Consider the following 24,074-nt stretch of genomic DNA (forward strand, 5'->3'; position numbering starts at 1 on the left):
GATTTTTTTTTCTTTCAGATGGTGGAGCAGAAGTAAAGGCCAGCAAAATACACAAGAGTGGCTTAAGGAGACACAGACCTCCTAAGGTTTTAAAGGAATATGAATGTTTCCATAGCAACAGCAGAGTTGCTGTCAGATCCAAGTGGAATCCTATATGCTGTTTCAGATTGTGGCAGGTGTTAGGACACCTCAGACTTCTTTAAATTCACCTGCAATAGTTACAGTCTAATCTGGGAAATGTTTTGAAGTCCTTGGTACTGTTTAATGTAGGAACTCTAGATACTGTGATATTCTTAGAGATGACTAAGTCTTCTTTAATTTTGCCAAGTATTCAGTATGATTTTTCATTTGTTTCCTGAGGCAAACACTATTATTTCAGTCCCTTCATCTGAGAGTTTCTTTGTGGGCTTGATGATTCTTATAACCTTCTTCTGTACAATAGAAAGGTTATAGCTTTATTCCTCTTGGAAATGGAGTAGGTCTGAAGTAGAACACAGCAGTGCATCCTGCAGCAAACCCCAGGTCTTCATGGTGTCATTCTCCAGGCTAGAGAGGGAGGTGACAGCATTGATTATCAGCTGCAGTCAGTCAATGTCAGAAGTTTTTCCTCATTCCTGTGTAACAGTTTAAAGGGGGAAATGGATTCAGCTGCTGTAGTTTTTATAAATGTCATATTCTGCAAGATCCTCTCATCATTTCTAAGTTGCTTCTCTTTCTGAAAGCAGCTGGGGGCTGTAAGCATTGAAAACATGACTTTTACTGCTTTGGTTCCTGTTTTCTGTGATTCTAAAGCAATGCTGTGGATTGTCACCTTCTGGGCTTTGAACACCATAAGTTAATGGTGTAAAGCACAGTAATTTCCTCGGCTGTTAAGGGATTCAGGTGACCCTTGCATGCACTGAAAGCCTAATGCATGCTGAAATCCTGAGTTATTTGTTGTGTGCAGCTGAACTGCAGTGCACTGAGAGAGGGAGCCCCAGGGAAAGCACCTGTGGTACTTCTGGTGCTGGGGCAGCTCTTTAGGCCACTGCTGATGCTCATCTTTGGCATTCCCAGAAAATGTATTGGCCAGGAAGGGGCTACTGATTTCCCACCTTTGTGGCTCACAGCTGGCTCCCTGCCTGCCTGTGTTCTGTGGCCTGGAAGCAGCAGCTGGCTGGGGGTAGGTTTTGTGCTTCCTGGGTTTCTGGCCATAATTTAAAAATGGAGACCTGTTAATCCCACAGGTTGGGCTCAAAGACCTGCTCACAGGCTTTCCAGCAAGAGTGATGCCTTCCCTAATGTATGGAAGAGTGTGGACTTGTAAGAAATGAGCCCTTGACAGTGACTGCAAGGAGCTTTACATTTTTCTCAAATCCCCACATCTTTTTCAAAATCAAAATTATGCTGTTTTCACAGAGCAGGAAAGCATTCTCCTTTCTATTTCTTGGAAAACAAATGTTTGAAGAGTTTAAAATTTTTAGACACTTAAATATTTTTCCTGTATTAGCCTACAGATCATTATTTTGATATAAATCAAAGTGATTTAAGTCATGTTAGCAGTGATGCTATGCAGAATAATTTAACAAAAAAGGAAGAAGTGAATCTGATTTCTCTGACTGAATTTTATGTGTTCATTTAAAATTTCTTTTAAAAATACACTTACTCAACTTTTTTGTCTTTCTCATCTGAGCTGTGTAGGAGCAATCATATGATCAGAACACTGAAAAAAAAATAGCTTCATGTGTCCTCATTATACCCTCCTATTTCTATCTTAGAAATTAAAATATTAGTTTTAGTCTTTTCCTAGTAACATAGTAACAGCAAATATGAAGATTAAAGTAATTGTCTGGATTATTAAATACAAAATAATCAGAATATTTATATTGTTGACAAACACATTTTCATTTTTCTGCCTTTTGTACTGAACTATATGTCCCGAGGCACAGGAACAATTAATTTTGCATTACATTACACAATAGTGGAGTTTGTAGTAGAAATCTACAGAAGGAGTTCCACCAAAAGCATGGATTACTCTGAATTTAAACTGTCAGTAAGTCACAGCTGGTGCTGGGATGTGATCTGGTTATGCCTCAAACAAGGCTGATGTTCTGGAATGTTATACAGCTGCTTTTGGGAAAAGCCCCATGGCTGCTGCAGTGGCATGGATGGCTTTGCTCCGTGGTGTCAGTGGTGCTGATGCTCGGTAGCAATAGGTGGTGTTGTGCTCACCTGTTGTTTTGTATCTCATTGTAGACCTTAGCAATGTGAAATTGCATTCTATTAATCACTCTGAATGGAATAAAAAGAAAAACAAGTTTGTATATATGCCTAAAAATTCATTTTAAATTTTGTCTCTTTAAGATAGTATTACCATACCTGGGAACATTTAGAAAGTATATGATGGATATAATTGGATTTTACTGCAATGACTGTGTGAATGATACCATGTAAAGTAAAAGCTGTATTATATTTCATGGTTGTGATTTCAATCACTGTTTTTCAAAATTAGACGATTTTGCAATAATATTGTTTCATCTGTCTTCTGCATGACAAGTAAGTGCTAAGAAATACAACCCTCAGAAAAATTTCCCTCAGGGTAAGAGTATTGTCCTTATTTTCTGTTTCTTAGATTTTTGCAAACCTTCAGCAACTACGAGTAACTAATTAGACGTGCATGTTGTGGGGTGTGAGGCCCAGGTGTGTTTGATGTCAGGTTTGAGTTTGAGCAGGTGTTGCAGGTCAGGATTCAGTTCAGAGCCACGGCACACGCTGGGTGTGTGCACTGACAGGCAGGACTGCCCCAGGCTTCTCAGCCATCTCTGGGCTGCACACAGCACCCACCTCAGTGCACTTCTGCAGGTATTTTGGGGGCTTCTCTCATCTGCCTGTGGTAGTTTGTAATCCCAAGGGAGCAGTCAAGTGTCACACGTGATTACCATGTGGCAGAAATGTTGTTCACCACTGGACTGTGCAGCAAGAGGGTCTTTCCATGGCAGGATATGAATACTGTCATGATCTCATTCTGGCTCCTGAAACAGCTAAATTGAGGCTTGGGTGAGAGACATGTAAGATCTGTTAAGAGCTTTTGATTTGGTGATAGCGATCCTTCAAGATGGCAGCCCTCTGTCCTTTTGAAGGCTTTGTCAGTTAGTTGACATATAAAATTACTTCTGACTTTTAAAATGACACTGATATTTTTTTCTGTAGCATTGAAATGTTAACCCTGGCACTTCAACTTGCAAAATTACCTTGATTTTAATTTAGATAAACTTTTATTTAGCACCCCGGCAGTACTTTGGAAAGTAAGTGTAGATGCATTCTATTTCCTGTCCTGGAGAAATTAAACTTTGCATTTCTTTTGTAGTTTCAGTTTGATACTTTAATCTTAATTTCTTATCAAGCAGTTCAATATCTGATGCTTCTGGGGATATAGGAGAGCTTTTTTTTTTTGAACTTCTAAATATCCATGAATAATAAAATTATTCAAGCTGAAATGAACCTTAGGAGACCCAGCCTCCTGCTTTAAGCGGGAGCAAACTGAATTCAGACCATGTTGTTTAGAGCTTTGTCCAGTCACACTTTGAAAACCCCCAAGGACAAAGATCCTGCAACTTCTCAGGGCCTCGTTTGCTGTTTAATTAGGTTGTTTGTCTCTAGTCAGAACCTTCCTCGTGTCAGTCTGACCATTTTCTCTTGCTCTTCTGCCATGTATCACAGCAGAGAGCCTGGCTCCATCTCCTTAGCTGGCTCGTTGCAGGCATTGCAAGATTGCCTAAATCTTCTGTTCTCCAAACAATCCCTGTGCCCTCAGCCTGTCTTCTGAGGAAACACTCAGTGCCTGAGCATCTTGTTGACCCTTCTCTGAACACACTCAGTATTCTCAAATCCTTTGTGAACTGTGGGGCACAAAACTGGGCACAGAATCCAGATGCAGATGAGCAAGTGCTGTATCAAAAGAAGTCCTGGGTCATCCTGAGCAGGAGCACAGGCAGCAGCTCCAGTGCAGAGCTGGTTTGCTGCCCGAGCTGCTGTGCCCAGCTTTACCTTCCTGCTCACCAGGACCATCCCCTCCCTCAGGAGAGCTGGTACCCAGCTGGGCACTGCCAGTGCAGGGCTTTACTCCCCAGTGCAGGGTGTCTGTAGCTGAGTCTGCTTGCCCATTCTTGCCTTTCTAGGCAATCCTGTCGTGCAGCATATGGTAGTATCCAGCAGTTTGGTGTTGGCCTAAAGAGGCTGCATCCATCCTCCAGCTTTGCTGATGTCTATTGCATTGTCTTGCAATTCCAGGGGGAAAAAAAAGAGACTCAAGATCTCATGGCCCCGATGGTTTGGTGTTACCTACATTTAAAGATTAGTAGAAATTCCAGGAAAGCCTGAATTTCAGTTAAGGTGTTCCTGAATGTTTCTGTATTCTGTATTATAACATTAACTATATTTTCCTGTTCTGAAATAACTGTGTGCATAAAAAATACTTCAAATTATTTTTTTATTTTGCTGACAGAATTCAGAAATAATCCTGACTTGTAAATGGTTAAGAATCCTGATGAAGTGGTGTTACCTGTTTTCAATAGAACTACTTTGTTTAAATAAATAAAATTAATTTCTTTATCTAGTCATTCTTTTTTTGTTTGTTTTATTTTACAGTGGATTCCAGTTTTGCAAGACTTCAGAAATAAAGACACAGTCTGGGGCTTTGTACCATATCAAAATGACAAATCTTCAGCAGAAATTTCATTTCCAATTACACTTCACATTGGAGATTACAATATGGATGGCTACCCTGATGCACTTGCTATATTGAAGAACACTTCTGGAAGGTAATGCAAACCTAGAAATAAAGCTAGCAGATTCATGCTCAGTCATCATTCATACAAATTACTAACTTTAGTGCATCTCAATCATTTTATCAAGTGAACAATACTTTTGATCTCTGCTAAGTGTTTTCTTTTGAACCCAAGTGTGCATTTACATGCTACATTCAGAATGCATACTTGTATAGGCTCAAACTGGGACTCTGGGTGGGGAACTCCATCAGGGACTGGAGTATGAGGCAGCACTTTAGGCATTCCTCCCAGGGCTCAGGGGCTGATTCTCTCCCTTTCGCACACAATCTTCTCTAAATTCCTGACTTCAGCTGTCAGTGCTGACTAGTAACACCAGGCTGCTGAGAGCTGGGGAACCTGTTCCCTGCTGTCTTATGGAGTGAGCACTGACTGGTAACTGCTGAAAAATGCAGTCAGTATAGGTTTACCCTTTTTGAGAACCAGGAATTTACCAGCGATTTTTACATTGTCCAAGAGAGCTGAAAACAGATAACATACACACCCTAGCCCCTCAAAAAAGAAACGTCTAACTCTTCTTATTAAATTTTTCAGTGTAATCTTCTCATCTTCTTTTTTTTTCTTAATTTTTTTCTTCATTGCTTGCTTTCCCAATACTTTCTACTGCTACCATCTGGTGCTAGGTGGGAGAGGGCATGTGGGGATGCTCTCAGGGAGCCTGTTGTACACAGAGGAGTCAGTGATCCGTGTAAGAGCTGACCTGAGTGGGTGCATTCCCGAGCTGTTGAGCACGTGCCGCCGGATAAACGCAGCCAGCTGATCGGAACGGAGCAGCCCGTGGGCAGCTCTCACCTGGCACCTGGGGATGCTGCTGCTGGCGTGTCCTTAGCTTTACCTTGAAGTGCAGCAGCATGTTTGCATGTGAACATGCTTTTGCTTGACAGTAGGGATGATGAATAGACTTGTTTACTTGGGAGAAAAGCTGAGAGCCCCAGAGACCACGATGCCAGTGAAGCTCAGCAGAGCCAGGATGTGTGCACATGAGTGCAGTCTGTGCTGCACAGCTGACTGCCAGCATCTGCAGACATGGAGCATTATCTGTGCTATTCCCTTTTGCTTCACGTCATCACTTGTAAAAGGTATTTTAACCCATGCTTTGTGGAGTCTTAATGTCTGTACTTGACAAATGCTTGCACTACTTGACAAATGCTTTGCACTTGCAAAATAAGTATCTCATACAGGTGTATTTGTTATCTTCCCCTATGTGGTATTTTGAATGATCTTGGGTGCAGGTTCATAGTTTGCATCTATATGGAAAACAAGTGAGGACCTCACTTTGATGCTTCTGATAGTAAGAGAATTTGGTGCTGAAGTCCAGGAAGTCAATTCAGGTCTTCTAGTGGTTGCCTGAACATGAGTCACCCACTGACATTTTTGTGTTAGAATTCTTCAGATAGTGACACACCTAAAAATGACCCAGTTTGAAGAGTAGCGTGCCTGTGTTCAGCCTACATGATATGATTCATGACAAGGCTGTGAGCAGCTGAGCTCTGTCTGTACCTCTGAGCCTTAAAATAACAGCAGAGCAGCTGTTTCTATTCAGACACGGCAGACGAGAAGGAGGTGATGCTGGTACGGCCCAGAACTTGCCAGGCAAAGTTAAAGCACTCAGGTCCTGAATGTCAGGTGTTTCACTCCAGACTTTCCTCAGCTGGGACTTTGCATCTTCTACTCAACAGTCATTGAACAGAGACTGCAGATAGTCTAGAGAGCAAGCTAGAAGCAGCCTTCTCTTTGCCAAAGTAACACAGTGACGTGGGGACTGTAAAGTTGCTGTCTTTGCTTTTGCCTAAGCCTTAGAAATCTTGTGTTTTGAGCTGTACTGTCTTGTGCATCCTGATAGCCGGTGCTCTTCAGAAGGGCTGCATGAAGATGCATGGAGTTCAAAAATGTACTTGAAGCTCTTTTAAGTCTTAGGACTCTCTGTCCTCTGGCTGGAGTATAATTACAGCAATGTAATGTTGTGTAAAATCATTAAACAGTTTGTAAGTAGTTACTCCTGTAGAAGCCCAGAAGTCACCTATGTCTTGTTGCAATGAACTACTGTGATGCACTTTTATTCTCCTTGCTTCTGAATTTGTTTGCTTATTGAGTGCATTCAAAATTATTTTTAAACTTGACATCAAAGTTGAGTGACACAATAAGGCATAAGGACTGAAAGTACTGGCAGATGATGTGACAAGCTATTAAAAAGGAGATGCAGAAAACTGAGGAATCCTGGCAAAAAACAGTAAAGCAACCTAAAAATCAAGAAATACATTGCATGTTAGCATTGTATCTGGCCAGAATTTGTAGAGAAGTAGTGGAAGCATGCTTTATAGTTCAGGATGGGAGCAAAAGTCACTTTTTTTTACTCTCACTATGAAATGTCGCATTCAATAATAATTCATTGGTTCTGGGAGACTTAAGCAAATACTTCCTTTTAAAATGTATAACTGGGTCACTGATTGGAGAGAATTAAAACAGTGTGGGAATTAAATTAAAAGCTGTCCTTAAATTAGAGCAAATTAAAATGAAAACCTTATTTAATCGATTTTAAACACTTCTGGATCAAGCTGTTTATTTCTTTCCCTGAAGCTTTTCATGCTACATCTACAGATCTAATTTCAGTGATTGATTACTGTGATTAAATGATAAAAGCATTTTTGTAAACTCTTGACCTCAATCTGTGCTATCGTTTAGGAAGCCTGGTTTCTACTTGCTGTCTGTAATGTAAAGAAATTAAAGCAGGCAGAAACAATTTTGTTCATCTGAAGGTATACCAACACATGATAATGGAAGAAAAGGATTAAAATCAATTATATGCCTCCATCACAATTCAGGAAAGTACTTTCAGATCAAGTCCTTACAAATCCCTACAAAAGACTGAAATAAAGATACCACAGTTGGGCATAATGTTGGTTTAGTGTCCTGCCCAGTGGCCATGTCAGGAAAATGATCAATAGCTCCAAGTATTGCCACAGCTCTGCTGTTTCATCTCCTGCCATAATACTTTGATTTGGAATTACACTGTGTAATATTCTGACAGTGTAGAGACATTCCTTACCAGAAACAGCAAAAAGGAGTCTCACTTGTGGTTGCAGGTATTGTGGGGGGTTGAACCTTTTGAGCCTTTATTAAGACTCAATAAATTCCATCAGGTACTCAATAAATTCCAACAGGTGAAGGTGCTAAATGCACTGTAGATCCTTACATATTTATCTGTTCAGTCTGAATTCTTGTAACTTCTGACTTGAGTCAGAACCTGTACATTAGAATTGAAGTCAACAGGCTTTTCTTCAGGCTAGATATATACATGAATTCTGTATTAGAAATTGTGTGTGTATATAGAATAATAATAGGTGAAGGGTTTTTATCAGTAGTTAGTAATTGGTTCAGCTATACCTCCTGTCTTACCTAAATGAATTCATTTTTTCACATGCTGATTTTAAATTGACTCTGGTAACATTGGAATTGTAAGTACTGCATGTGAGTTTATAAGCATCTATCTCCCATCTAATTAAATGAAAGGAATTTTGTTTAACAATTATTTCCAATTAGATACTAGTAATTGGCATCTGGCATTGCAAATATGTAATCTAAGTCTTTCAAATCCATTTTTATTCAAAGGGAATGTTTTTCACTGGCCAAGTTGACAATACTTTATCTCTGATACAGTTGATAACAGTAAAGGCTGAAACTTGGAGACAAAAAACAGCTGGATATGGAGAGTTGAATAAAAAACTTCTAAGTATGATAGACTTCTAGAAAGTTTTCTAGGTGTTCATGCTCAGTTTTAAATTAATGTATATCTATTAATCCTTTATATGGAAGGACTCTTATTCGACCAAATTATCTCTTCCTAAATCATTATTAGTTGTCACTTGTCAGAAGGAAGGTTGGATAGAGGACTTCTTTTAAATGAAGGATTGATGAGCACCTTATAATTGAGCAAATCTAAAAAACCAGAGGCAAATTCAATTATTCTGAACGTCTGGAGTAAGATAGTGGTGATTTAGATGTCCCTGATATTACTTTAAATGAACTACCCTAAAACTGACAGCATGAGAGATGTATGGAATTAGCAGTAAATATTTAATTCTAATTGCAAAGGAATATGTTAAAATAAAACTAAGATAAGTCTTTAGTCTTTCTTTGGTGTTAAGCCTTATTAAATCTCCCTTTCCTGCATAGATGACTTTGGTCAGAAGGTACCAAATTGGGATATAATGTACTTTGGAATAAAGCTGCAGGTAGTACACAATTTGTCTGCAGCTGTGTATTGGTGGGTATAGCTCAGTATCTGAAGTGCTGCAAATGGCATGTTAAGGGCAATAGGCTGGTCTTAGTTCAGAGTTCTTGTGCTCTCTTGTAGCATTGAAGCTGAGTTGTTTGGTATTGACTGTTACACATTTGTAGAGCACTTCAGCATTGATTTTTTTTTTAGGTTTTACCATTACAGGAGTGTGTGTCTTTATAGGCTTTCAAGGACATTGCTTTGTCATTTTAAGGATGCAGATGATTATCTTGTTACAGGGAGATTCTTTCTGATGAGAGCTCTTCAGAATTTTGTTCAAAATAATAGGGTCATAAGCTTGCACTTATTTATTATAGTATGTATCAGAAAGGAAACATGGCAGTAGATACTTTGATTCTAGGGCTCCTTGTGTATCACAGACCTAAATCATAGAAGAATTCAACTGGCAGCTCACAGGCCAAATGCAGATGTTTCCCAGGAACGACCTGAGCAGCTGAGGAGGCAGAGAACAGCAGGTTCTCTCCCCCCTGCAGAAAATCAGGGCCTGCAGCTCCCTGTTGCTGCAGCATGGCCTGCACAGCAACATTTCCTCCTCCCGGCTGAGATGCAGCACACAGGGCAGGGGATGCTACATGTATTAATTAATTCCTTTCCCTGTACAAGAGAGCTCTCCCACAGTGCATTTCATGGGTCTTCAGCATCTGTTTAGGGTTTGAGATTGCTTTTTTCTTCCTGCTGTTTGTCTCCTGTTTCTCTTGTAGGTACAGAAGGGTGAAGGAAAGTAGCATTTCCATACTCAGTGCCACTTTGATTAATGTTTTCCTTTTTTCTCAGTTATAAGGAAAGAAAATAAAAAAGTTTCCTGTAGTAAATAAACTACTTGTGTCTATCCATTCACAAGGCTTCTAGCTTAGACTTGAGTAGTGTGCAGAGTATAATGCAAACATGAGTCTTTTATATTTTAATTATCATCTAAGTAATTTCTGACAATTTAAAAAATCTGAACTGAAATAGTCTTTGTAAAAGTTTGTCCAGATTTTCAAAAGCTATGTTGAGATGATGAAAAAGAGAAATTGAAACAAACTGCTTAGCTCAGCTTGTCACTTTACCTTGGAGTTGGCTATTCTGATATGGTACTTAGGTAATACATGAAATGAATGTGAGCACTTAAGAATTTCAAGTTGTGATTATGAGTTCTCAGATACAGATAATGCAGCACCTTAAATATTGCAGATGACCTGATTTCCTTTTGGCCATAGTTAATTCAGTGATTTGCCTAAGGAGGAGTGCCTGTGCATCCTGGCTGCTGCTGAGACACAGAAGCCACCTCTCTGTCCCCACAGAGCCAGCAGCGTGTTCAGGGTCACACTGAGGACGTGGCTCTGGCTGTTGCCCTGGGCTCTGACAGCTGAGCTGCCTTTACAGAACACTGCTCTGGCTCCTGGCTCTGCCCCCAGAAGGAGAGGAGGAAACTTCATCTGTTTCCATTGCCGAGGCAATGAAGGATTCTAGCAGGCTCCCAGGATACAAACCTGCCTGAAGTGTTGGACTGGGGTTGGTAAAGTGTGAGGTTTTCCCAGTTCCAGAAGCACTGATACACTATCAGGGAGAGTGGGAACCTTGTGTCTCCCAATGACCCACAGGCACCTATTGGATACTCCTTAGAGGGGAGATTTTTCTACACTAGCCCTGGCACTCTGCTTGGTTTCTATGTTTACTTGTTTAGTTTTGCACCTGCCTTTGTGTTACATGTCAGCAAGTGCCTAACTTGGTTTGTCTTGCCCTATTTTTACTGCACTTTAGCAGGCTGGGTTTTGTGGTTTATATTTTGCTTGAAACAGTGGAAAACATACAAATAGAGGTTTGGTTTAATCTCAAATTTGCTTGAAACATGCACTGTGTAAGAAAAAGTGTTAATGGAGCTGGGATGGGAGGAAGCTGTCATGCAATAATGAAAAAGCGTGAATATGTTTTAAATAGTGTTTAAGAGAACAGACTGTGGAAGGGATTAAGGAAAATGGCAGATAAGTTCATTTGTAGTTTTTTCAGAATAAAGTAAGGTTATGTTCTGTCCTTTGACTGAACGGTTAAGTTACTCGTGTTGGTTTGGATCCATTTATTTTATGTTTTCATTGTTATAAGTCAGGCATGACAATGATTGTAGTTGTGTCTGTAAAGTTCACATAAGTACTTACGGATTTTTCGAGTACCCAGTTGTTGCTAGCTGAGCTTTTACTACATTTAACTCCAGGGCACTTAAACTATTTAATTACAATATTTTTTAAATTCTATAATTTCGACTTATCTCAAGTTTATGTATTATGTATGTATGTTTTACAGCAATCAACAAGCATTTTTACTAGAAAATGTCCCATGCAACAACGTGAGCTGCAAGAGCGTGCGGCGCATGTTCCGGGTGTTCTGGGAGCTCTCAGATCTCAATCAGATCAAGGACGCCGTGGTAGCCACCTTCTTTGACATCTATGAGGATGTAAGTGCAGCTCCTCAGCCCAGCAAACAGGCTCTGGCTGTGGCTGTGCCCGTGCCCATCCCTGGGCCATGCACAATACTTGGATTGTCCTGCTGAGCTGTGGATGGCCCTCTCTGTCCCAAATTGATTGGCATTATATTCATAATGTTTGAAAGATATTAAAATAAATAGCAAAGGTGTAAACTTTGCTGCACAGCATTTTTTCCCAAGAGCAAATAAGCATTCTAATGTAAACTTGGGATTTTTTTTCCTCTAGGGAATCTTGGATATCATTGTGCTAAGCAAAGGCTACTCCAACAAGGACTTTGCTATTCATACATTGAAAAATAACTTTGAAGCAGATGCCTATTTTGTTAAAGTTATTGGTAAGTTACCAATGCATAATAAAGTCAAAATGGGATACTGAGAAGGTGTGAATATTTGAACCTTTGCATATGAAAACATTGTGGTAATGTTCTGTACTTGTGCTATAGCAAGCCTGCTTTGCTGGAGTTCAGGTGTGTGTGTCAGGTGGGAATGATGCAGAATCGCCTTCCAAAGGGGCTGGTTTCATTTCAGGGGCTCCTGGCATGGTGTGTTTTGCTTACACTGCATGATCTGTTCTGAGGGTCACTTTGTATCCCTGTGGGAGTCAATTCTGTGTTTCCAGCCCAAATCCATGTGGCACAAACCACACCTTACCCTGAGAGCACAGAGTGGCCATGAACGTGGCCAGGGTGTGTGAATTAATGAGAGCTGGTTTAAAAGGCTTGAGTTAAATTAGTGTTCATAATCAGGTTTTTAAACTGCATGCCCTTCTGTGTTCTTCAACTGCAAAGGCGTTGAGCTTTGAGCTCATTTCTTGTCTGTCTTGCTTGATTTTTTGAGAATGAGTGAAAAATGAGGCTGTATGGGAGCCTATAAAGACAAAGCTCACTAGCAACAACTAGAGGTTCACCTTCAAAAATTGTATTTGCCTTCATGTTACCTAAATGCATCCAGTCCTCTATGCCACACATTTTGCACACCATAAGAGAACAGAACTGCAGCTACTGCTGGGGGCTGATGCTATTATTACTTTGTCCACAGCCTGAGCTCTGTTCTCATCGTGATAGTGTTTAATCATTTATCATGTTGGTGGAAGCCTTCTTTTAAATAATACCATCTATCTGTAGTGTAATTCACAAAAGCATGCAGAAAGTCCTCTGGGAAAATCTTACACTTCACAAAGCCATACCAGAACTATAATTGTGTGATATTTTAATGGGGAAGGGAGTAGTTTGCAACATGCTTTTTTGATTCACTCTGTGTAAATCTATCTTAAAAACTGGGGCAAGCCGTTTTCTAGCACCCTTTTAGGGTATGAGTATTTTTGCATAGAAACCCCAGGAAATGGGAATTAATGAAGGTCTAAAAATATTTTTACTGTGATACAGGGGAAAGTATTTCTAACAAAATGTGCTTTGTGTGATTTAGTGTATCAATAAATGCATTGTGTTCACTTATTTGGCATATGGACAATGAGAACAGCTTTGCTCATTATAACTGATGTCAAATATACTTGGCCAGGTAATTTGTTCCAGGGCTGAAACTGAACAGCAAATTTCAGTGTGCCCTTTTGCATCAAAATGGGAAGAGTTGGATCCACTTGCGTACTCACCTATGTTTAACAGATAAAATTAAAGCTGTAGTGTTAAAAGTCTTATCTGTAAGTGCATATAGTCTTCAAATTCTGCTTTGCTACACACACATTTGTCTTAACTGTCCAGATATTGGGGGGGTTTGGACTGTATAAAATATTACATCTTGCTGTATATAAAAATTTCAACATTTTGAAATCACAAGCAAAGAATGGTAATTTAGGTGTCTGGACAATTGTTAATATTCACACACAAATTATTAGAAAACTTCCTTGAATAGAGTAGTGCCATTTCTGACTCACATAGGGAGTGATTTCTAATCAGATTGTGAACATCTTACATGCACCTTTCAGTATTTCCGTAAACATTTTTTAGCCTTAACTCAATGGACCCTTAAAGAAGACAGAAAATGCTTTAGGAAACTCCTGATAGTTAGGATAACCTGCCCTCAAATCTGGTCCAAATCTTCATTTTCTGTCTGCCATGCTTGCTTTGTGATACCATAATTCATGGAGAAGTAATGTTTTTCCCTGGCTTCAGTACCTGGTGTGCATCCTCCTCTCTGCCCATAGCCATTAGTGGCCTGCTGCTCAACCGAACTGTTGCCATTAGAAGTCCAAATTTTGCATCAGAATGGACCTTAGATTATTGTATGTGTGTGGGTTTTGTTGCTTTCTTCTCCTACTCAGTGTGACAGGATGTCCACTGCTTACAGAACAGATGGCTTTCACTGTCCCTCATTTAGGTTTTTAACAGAGATTTCTGAATGTAACTGATTTTTCAAACTAGTAAGTTTTAAACAATTAATTGGAACAAGTGTCACAGGCTTTAGATATTAATTAGCATTATATACACCTGCTTATAGTACTTTTGAATTAATAGACTAAATTGGTAATGGGATTTTTGCTTGTTACAGCTTTCATGAATTGCTTTAAACCACGTTCCAAAATGATGCCTTATATAGAAGGAAAAGCCTTTATCTTTTTATCAGTTAAAACAATAAAGCTGAATCTCTGCCAGTATTTTAAATGGTTGGAAATGAAGAATAATTAATAAAATGTATAGTTCACTGTTTTAAAAATATTTTAATTTGGAATTTTTCTAGCTGGGAAATCTGTCCTTTTGAAGCTGGTTAACCAGTGAGGTGGGGTAAAACAGTCGTGAATTTCTGCCAAGTGTGCTTTCAACATAAGGAAATGTTATGCATTATCATAAATCACAAAGAAGATACTTATTTTCTTTGTGTTTTGATGGCTACCTGACACTATCACTAGACTTTATCAGATTGCAAAGGTGGTGCTTCTGAGATGGTTTGTGAACATAAACACAACATGCTCGCTTTTTGTTCTTGCAGTTCTCAGCGGCCTCTGTTCTAATGACTGTCCTCGGAAAATAACAGTAAGTGTAACTATGGCCTTGTTTAGTATTTAGCCTCAAATAAGCTGAAGTCTAATTATACCAAAAACTCTCAACATATTGAAAGAGCTGTTGACTGGAATAATGTATAATCCAAATCGTGACTGGCCACCTTCTGCTTCTGTGAGACCCGTAACTCCTGGCAGCTGCTGCTCAGAGCTGGGATCAATTGATTGTTGTTGTGCAGGAGCTTTGTTACCCCGCACTGCGGGTAACCAGAGACAAGAGGAATTTGGGTGCCCAAACTGTGAATTGTGCCAAGTCTTGGTGGGCACTGAGAAAGTCCAGGCAAAACTGACTGGGGGGTAGATTCAGCCACTTCTGGGCCCAACTCCAGCAGTGGGCACAGCCAAGGAAGGAAGTGCACTGGGCTCTGATGATTCTGCAGGCAGCCATACACATGTGGTGTTTTCTGTTTAGATTATTTTATTTGTCTCCAGAGATCTGCAACTCACCCACCAAACTGCCAATTAGCAAATTGTTTAGCAATGTTCACAGTGAAAGCTGGCCTGAAAGAGCAGCTTAGAGTAATCAGGGGTAGCAGTAGCACTTTAGCTCTACAAAAGTTTTCACATTTAATTTTGACTTCAAATTAGAAAAACTGCTTCAAATGGGGCTAACCTTTGCTTCAAGCCTATTTGAGACATGGGGTTTAATTTCTGTTATAAAATAATGAGGTTTGATAGTATCATTAACTTAATTACAAAAATGGAGGGTTTAAAAAGCAAATCTTCACAGCAGATGTTGGTGGAAATTTCATTATCGAGATCACTGAAACACTATTGCTCCCATTGTAATAGGAGTTCTCTGACAGAAAGTAACATAAGGTACATTTTGCCAGAGTACAGCTATGTGGCACCAAAAAAAAAATTAAATTTCACCTTATTCACTCATCTTTCATAGATCTGCATTAGCATCACCTTTGTGGTCTCCTTAGTTTTCATTCTAATCAGTTATTATTTTCAGGCTTTGATCTCATCTGTCATCATTATCACTTACTCTTGTGGTTTAAACTTACTACTTCTTGAGGCATGGTGTGAAACATGTCATCATCTCCTTTAGTGTTCCTTCTGTAACTCACTTGAAAGCTCTCTATTGGATTTGATGTCCTAATATCAGCTTGAATTCAGCACTAGGAAAAAAAAAAGAAAAATTCCTTTAAAATCTGTTCCTGTAGTTGTCTCTCATCCTCTCCCTTCCCACCCTTTCTTATTTAGGTGCATTTCTTATGGTTCATCACTCAGTAATGCACAACTTCCTTGGATGTTTGTTTTTTCTCATGACTGTACTTTGATCTTTAAGTACATTTTCTTCCTCAAGAAAACTTGCTTAAAATAGATACCAATACTTGTCAAGTCACTGTTCAATCACTTTCATTAATGTTTCATTAAATGAAACACTGCTAAATAATGATAAAAAGATGGAATTTGTGTAGTATTTTTCAATTCAGAAATACCATCAAGATAGTGCATTCTCTTGGCATCAAATGTTCTGCTTTTTCAGAATATGCAGTTATTTCTTTGAATTTTTAGGGGGTTTTACTTTAATTATAGCTTCCAAGCAAACTTTAAACCTTTTGCCAGAGGACTGAATAGTATTGCTTTCTTCATGAGAAACTAAGCATTACTTAGCCAACTGATTACTGTGATTTTGAAAATTGATTTCCACATAATGCTATGAACAAAACAGTTGCAAGACTTTGAAGTTAAAATATAAAAAATAAATTCTTAATACAAAAAATATAAATTCTTAATGTAAAAACATTTTTCTTCAGTTTACTGTTTAATTACTGTAGCTTTTTCTGTTCCTAAAATAGTGCCTGCCTTTTTCTTTGGTTTTTATCCCTTGTAGCCCTTTGGAGTTAATCAGCCTGGTCCTTACATCATGTACACCACTGTAGATGCAAATGGATACCTGAAAAATGGATCAGGTAAGAGAAACTCACTGGGAATACCAAGGCACAGTCTGTCTGTGTTTGTGCTTCTCAGTAACCTAAGGAGTTGGAAAGGTGACAGAGGGAATAGGAATGGTTTCAATGGTGCCTTTGGTTTACAATGCCAAACCCCCCAACGTTCTCTTCTTTCTTTACAGATTGCATTTTTATTACAGACATTGCAATTGCATTATTTTTTCATTTGTCCTGTGCCAGTTAGGTTTGAACAGTTGGCTGTAGCAAAAAATCATTGGGTAAAATATCATCAGTTTGTGAAACAGCATAAGCTCCTAATTGCTTCCTAAGCAATTATGTATTAAGAAACAGCAGTGGCCTTGAAATACCTCAATACAATCCTAGTAGCCAGATGACAAAGGATCAGGATAATATTCAGGACACACAGGATGCATTTGTCTGGAGTTGTTCACTACAGCTGGCAGCTAACAAAATCAAATGCTGAGTAGCCCGAGGAAGCTGGAGGGGGAATGCCTGTGTCCTTTCAGGTCATGCAGGAACTGCAGGGAATCAATCTTCAGGTAACAGGGTCAAACTCAAGGGGAAGGGGTGCTTGGTGCAACTTGTATTGGAACTAAAGCTTTCATGGCCTGAGATGGTGCAGGTGCCACAGTTTGCAGGAGTCCAAAAACAAAGCAGCCAAAGAGAGAATCATCCATTAGGCTGTGGTCCAGGCAGTGCCTGATGTTAGAATATCCTGGGGTTTATGCTGCCTTCCTAGGTGCGTACTGGTGGCTTCTAGAAAACACAAGAGACTGTACTATGTGGTTTATTAGTCTCGTTTATGACTGGTAATCTTAGGACTATAATGGACTCATTTCTTGCTTAGGCAGAAATCCCAAACTCATAAGCTGAACATGATCAGTAAGTGCAGTCATCTGTAGCTGTCACTCCACTCTCATTTCAAATTAAACTGTGATTTTAGAAAAATGGCTCCAGTAGTTCCAGATTATATTCTGTATAACACTAACTTAAATAAAAACAATAATTTAGTGGGGAAAATGCTGACATGTTAAGGTCCTGAGTCAATCTGAATCACTGGTAATGCTCTCACCATGAGTAGTGTGCTCAGGACTGTTAATTCCACCTGGGAGGAATTAAAGAGAAAGAAGATGTCCTGAAATGCAAACCAGATAGCTGCAAAAAACATATCTTAATACTCTAGCATTTCTGTGCATGCTTAAATAAAGATATTTTTCTAACTCTGTGTCATGGAACAACTTACATCTTACAAATGGAAAAAAAAATAGCTTAAAATTTGGACCTATTTAATGTGTAATTTTCCTAAATCTTTTTCTGTTTCTCTCTCCCAAGAACAAAAGCAAATGCATTTTTCTTTAGGGTTTGCTGAGTTTGGTTGGTTGTGGCTTTGTTTGTTTTGGGGGGGAACAGGGGGTGGGGTGAAGGGGCAGTTCTTCCAGAAATGCAGTGTTTTACTATTTACTCTAACAGTTATCAAATGTGATTTAATACTGCTATATTCCCTTCACAGCTACCATATTTACAATAATAAAAACCTAACAGAGTCCAGGCATGATGAATTTCCTTTTCTGTCCTGACATTGTGAAATAACAGTAATGAATTCCAAGTGTATTTATGACCCCAGCAGCGTTGCTACAGGGAATTTTCTAATGCTGTCTTTGATCAGTTTCTCAACACTAATAAGTTAATAGATTTTTTTGAGTGTGTATAATTCCTGCAAGAACTTTTGAAAGTCATGTTTTCTGAAGGTATTACATTACGTTTGTAGCTAGATTTTCTTCTCTTGCAAATGTTATCTGTACAATTCAGTAAATATTCTAACTACAATTACTGGCCTATACAGGTTGTGGTCTGGAAAAACAGCCCATTACATCACAATCATCTTCTATTTGACTACCAGGATGTCATCAGGATATATCAAGATACATTATTTGATATATCAAATGATATCATCATCATTTTTGTTCCATGTATAAACCTACAAAACATCTTTTCCACTAAGCTTTTATTCCACTTTTCCATTAAGCTTTTATTTGTATAGCATCTATATGCTATTTTAAAACTATTTTATTAGTTTAAAAACTAATTTTCATCAACTTATTTGCCTTCATTATGTAATATTACAGGAGAATCCATATTTGAAGCTTTTAAATTATCTGAAAGGAGTAATGAGCTAATCAAATTTTAAAAGAATTAATCCCTTTCCCAAGAAGTAACATGAGTAAAACCAGTTCTTTTTCTGATGAAAAGGAGACTCAGCACTCCTTTCCATGTCCCCCTCCAAAGTCAGCTGCTGTTATTTATTGCCTTTATGGCCGCGCTCAGTGGGGGAACAGTTGTTGGCTGGACCACTGCAACCAATCACCTTAAGTTATCCCTCCAGCCCTGGGCTTAAATACATCATAAAGTACTCAAAGCCACGGCCCCCACTCTGCTTCTGATCTCCTAAATCCTGCAGGACTTCACTTGTGAGTTATGGCATCTTTCATGCAGGCAATATTCATGCAAAGAGTAAAATAAAAAGGCCCATATGGCTGTCCTTATCTAATTCATTTTAAGGTTCTTTGATCTGCCAAGCCTTAACTACAGGGAATTTGCATAACTATGAGGGTTTTCTTAAAAACATTGTTAGAATTGTTCTGTCTCCTATTAACATTCCAGTATGTTGTTAAAAGATAGCAGAATAATAATTAGCATGTATTCTGTGCTTTTACTTTCACATTGCTGAATCCACTTGTAGTCTTACAAGAAATACTGTTAAATTAGCTACAAGGAGTAGCAATTGCCAACATGGGCATTAGGATGGAGAAGTGCTGGGCCTTACATCTGCAGTTAATATCTCCACAGACCTTCTCTTCCTGAGAGGAAAATCAACTGCAACAACTTCTTCAAATATTTAAGGAATTTCATGCTTGAGGTCAGACCAGGTCCCATGTAAATCTGGAAGAAGTACACCAACTCAAATTTAAGTCGTGTTTTCTGATCCATGTCTTTCTTTTGGAGTTATTTTTAAGGAGATCCCACAGTTAAGTGTGAGTGTCAGCCAGGGTTTTCAGCTCTACATATACATTTCCAGGCTTGTCTTGGGAGAATATCTTCTGTGCTTCAGCCTGTGCTATGCACATCTGAATTTTCTCTCCCAAAGTAAAAATATGCTGATAGAGTTTGAAATAAATAGGCTCATACTTGCAGCTTGTGTCTACCAAACATATTAATTCTGTGAGCCAGGAACAGCTGGCAGTAAATACCTCAGGTTTCCTCAAAGCTCCATATCCATAGGAAGATGACAAGAGTAACTTCACTGAATGGCTGATACGGATCAAGTCATAATTTGTTTAAGCACCTGTACGAGTGAAGCTGTGTGGACTGATGGCCTCTGCAGCTCTCATTCCAGAGCTCTTTCATTTTGCTGCCTTTGCTTTGTTTTGTTTTAAACCTTCCATGGCAGAATGACCTTTCACATGCTGTGAAGTCGTGCCCTTCTGGTTTTTTGAAATCTGCTTACTCTTCGCTGTTGTTGCATTGAGTTCTCCTGCTGTTTAACTAAATTGAATTGTGAGGTGAACACAAATGTCTAGCAGCTATTATACTTGTGAATTTAAACATAAACATTGCAATATGTACCAGAAAAAAGGCAACATAACCTTATTTTCAATGGCCATTTGACTCTGCAAGATTCATTGTGTTGAATTCCACTACATGGAAAGAAGAATGTATTCATGGAACAAGCTGGAATAATTTCATAATTGAATAGCTGCATTCCATGAGAGGGATTTTCTGTTTGCTATAGGTAGGAGTAGCCTTCCAGTATGTTTTTCTGTATAACTCTCTTTTGTTTAGAAAGCTTACTTGAACTTGTAATGTTGCTTGCAATATTTGGACATTAAAAATGACACAGCTTCCCCCTATCAGCAGTATGATAATTTTATTGTTGGGGGGTTTTAAGTTACCAGTTTTACTTCTATAATTTTATGGTGTAAAGGTATTTTTCATAAAAATACATATTCTCATAAAAATGCATCAGGTTTGGAGTTTGGGCTTGCAGAGGTGTCCCAAGTTGGCAGCACTGCAATCATTGGTGTCCAAATCCCGAGAATGCACTTTCAATTCACTTTCCCATGTTATTTCTGGTACTCCAGAGCAAGATATTGCAGACTAGGTTGAGGTGAAGTTGTGTACTGCATTAATCTGGAATTTCCTATTAGGGGGACTAAGGAAAATTGGCAACCAGCTGGGGAATACAGGGAGGAACTCACAGCCCTTAGAAAAATGAAGTTACCATTGCGTATTTTAAGCAGAAACAGAACTCTTTGACCACTACATTTCTTTTTTCCAACCAGTGACCCCCAAAGGCAATATGAAAGGAACTGAAGTAAAACTTTCAACTAAAGCCAAGCAATTCAATTTCTCCAACTTTTTATGAAGCTTCCAAGTTTGAAGTTGTTAGGTTTTTGTTAGATTAGTTTTTTTCCTGAAAGCTTCTTTGTAAATTCTTAGGCACAATCCATGGGTTTTTCATTACTATCAGTTATATTTTCCCTTTCTCTTACCACGAATAAGTGGTTGGCATATTTTCAAATAAAAGGAGCTGCCAGCTTTAAAAAAAGGGGAATTACTCAGTGCACTTTAGCCCAGTGCTGGTAGTGGCAGCAGAGGAAGCATCACTGCAGTGCTCCAGCTGTGCAGGGAAGGGACACACGGTCGCAGCGATCACATCCAAACCTTGAACTGCCTCTGCCCTGTTCCAGCTGTTGCCTGGGTGTTGCTCCCAGCTATGCAGCAATCCGTGCAACCTCTGCATGGCAGGTTTTGGACAAATTTTTACTTTTCCTAGGATACATGTGTTTGTCTAATCTATATAAAAAAATCCATTCATGTGCTAACCTCAGTGTTCAGGTAGGTGATGGTACAGAAGAATTTGCATGCAAGTCTGAGACTAAAAGATACACTTTTGGAATCCTAAATAGTATTACTGAATTTTGAATTATGCAGATTGGCTTTTAATTGGCTAATTAAATGCAAATAATATTTTGTTAAGAAAAGCATAATAAAAAGAATTGTAAGGAATACTTCAGGAAGCTACAAGTTTGAAATCAGATTTTCCATTAGTCTTTCAGTTCTGTGTAGTGATCTTGCACGTTCTGCTGTTATTTCACAAAATAAGTTTATTTAAACTGACTGAACACTATCAGTATTGTGCATCTATTTCTGTAGGTTCAATGAGGCTGTTCCTAAATCCAGTACCATGTGTTGTCAGTGCTGTTTAAACAAGAGAAGGCATTGCTCCTACTTTCCCCTCACAAAGTTAAATTCCTCAGCCTGAAGTAAGCTGTTGAGGACATTTCAGTACAGCTCAGGGGAGAACAGGCTACCCTTGAGCTTTCAGCAAGTTTACATCAGGATAATGGAAACAGAAGGAAAATGACTTAATTCAGGTATAAAAGAACAAGTACTGGATGTGTCACAGACAACACATGGCTCTGGTTTTCAGACAAGGCTTCAGAAAGGTTAATGATACGAATTGCTTCCAATTTTATATGCCAGCCTTCAGAGGTAAGGAGATTGATTCCAAAAGGTCCTGAATGGTTTCTGAATATCAAACTCTGCAAAATCTTCTGAGGTTTGGCTGCCCAACATCATTAGCTTTTTCTTACAAATTTGATCTCCGATAGGCTGAAACCACAGAAAACCGTGTCCTAAAATGTTGAGGATTTTACTGTGGCCAAGGTTTTTTGAAGCAATAAACTTAATGATTTATGATTTAAAACAAGAATATGTATACCACCACTAATACCAATACCATAGCTCATGATATCTGCATGCTTTGAAATGGCATTTTTGAAACAAGACACTTAAGGCAAAAGACATAGTATTAAATAACTTATTAAAAAGAAAGTATTAAAAAAAATCATGTGTCACACGATCAGGAGAAGGTTTTTTAAGTCTTGTTTATAGTAACAGTTCTACTGATGAAGTAAAACAAACTGTAAGCAACAGCCACGTCCTCCATCTTGCCTACACTGATTTCGAAAAAGCTAAAGAACAATTTGAATGTAAGAAATAAATCCCACTTTCCTCCTTGAAGATGCAAAACTATTTTCAGATTTTCTTGGAACAAGTAGAAAGCTGTTTCCAGTGGTTTTACAAGAGGGCAAATTGCTATGGTTGCTATTTAATTAAATTTGAAATATTTTCATAAGTAAATTAAATTAACAGTATCTGGGAACTCCAGATAATGTCAATAAACTGTTGACAGTGCTCTCTGTAATTTCTCTTTTTATTTTTCATCTTGGTTCACAGCTTTTATGTTTCTCAGGTGAGCAGTTGTCATTCTTAATTACTTGGTTGCAATTCTATGTGGAACTTTTCAGTAAGCATCAAACAGAATTTATGATAGATATAGGCTGAGGAAAGCAAGGAAGAGTCTCAAAGTTCTCCTGTGCTTAGTCAGCTTTAGTAAACTGGAACCTTCTACATGCTATCATCCTGCTTAGCTAATACTTCCCAATTTTAAAGGCAAATAAAAAAATAGGTATGTGCACATTTCTGCCTGCTGTGTAGAAGAAAACATTCGTCTCTGACCTTTGCAAATGATCTGTTTACATCCTGAAGCATAAGATTTCATTATCCTTACCTTAGTAGGCATAAGAACCAGCATTAGTGGCCATGAAATTATTCAGTGCTTTAAGAATTCTAGCTGCAGTATGTGACTCTCTAACCTCTTTAAGGCTGACTGCACACAGTATATGACATTTTCTTCTATTCTCTTTAATTTAGTTGACATTCATTTCATTTGTAAGATGAAAGAAAAAAGCAAGATCTTAGTTGCAGTCTTCTCATGATCCTAAATATTTCACTCAAAAGTAATTCTAAAAGCTTTTCCATGTTACAGCAGTGCCTTGTTCTTTTGAGGAAAGTCCTTCAGCATGCAGCATCAGTGACAAAATTCTAAAAGAAAATCTTTTTTATGTTGCAGCATGATCATGTAACACATCTGGTTTGTTTCTATAACCAAGTCAAATTAAATACACCCACCTTTGCTCCTTACTACTTGTATATTGCTAACTGGGGGTGTCAGATATTATGTACTTTGAGAATTACTCACATTTTAGATTGGAATTTTGACATCTGGAGATTGAGCAGTTTAGCCAAAATCATGTTAGGGAAGTCACTGGCAAGGCAGGGACAAACTCAGGACTCAAACCCTATGCTGTCCTATCCTGTGTTCTCTCAACTTCCTGGAAAAATCCCTGTTCTTAAAGAGAAAAGCTGCTCAGTCACTGCTTTGTGCCACATCTGTAATCGAGAAATCTACCCAACAATGTGCACAGTACACCTTGTTCTCACAACAGAGACCTGAAAGTACAAATCCAACTTAAATATTTTCTTGTCTGCTTGCTCATTACATGGTTCTACGTGGGGAAAAAATAAATCTAAAATGTGTATAATCTTTAGGAAGACCATTACTGTTTCTTTTTGCTAATAGCATTTTAGCTTAATAAAAAGATAACTGCATCAAGCTGATTTTTCAGATCTCAGTTGACATTTATCTTGCTTT

The 24,074-nt window shown here is 38.6% G+C and overlaps 1 protein-coding gene across 1 annotated transcript in view; it reads left to right on the plus strand.

Moving 5' to 3' along the window:
* ITFG1 (integrin alpha FG-GAP repeat containing 1) overlaps positions 1 to 24,074 on the plus strand; it is a 71,979-nt gene that overhangs the window by 39,566 nt on the left and 8,339 nt on the right. Inside the window, exons 10-14 of the mRNA XM_041459001.1 lie at positions 4,627 to 4,799; positions 11,401 to 11,551; positions 11,808 to 11,916; positions 14,525 to 14,568; positions 16,438 to 16,516. Of these exons, the coding sequence (XP_041314935.1) occupies positions 4,627 to 4,799; positions 11,401 to 11,551; positions 11,808 to 11,916; positions 14,525 to 14,568; positions 16,438 to 16,516 (556 nt within the window). The remainder of the gene's footprint in view (positions 1 to 4,626; positions 4,800 to 11,400; positions 11,552 to 11,807; positions 11,917 to 14,524; positions 14,569 to 16,437; positions 16,517 to 24,074) is intronic.

This window comes from Pyrgilauda ruficollis, unplaced genomic scaffold (assembly GCF_017590135.1).
Source record: "Pyrgilauda ruficollis isolate IOZ18807 unplaced genomic scaffold, ASM1759013v1 scaffold13, whole genome shotgun sequence".
NCBI classification, from domain to species: Eukaryota; Metazoa; Chordata; class Aves; order Passeriformes; family Passeridae; genus Pyrgilauda; species Pyrgilauda ruficollis.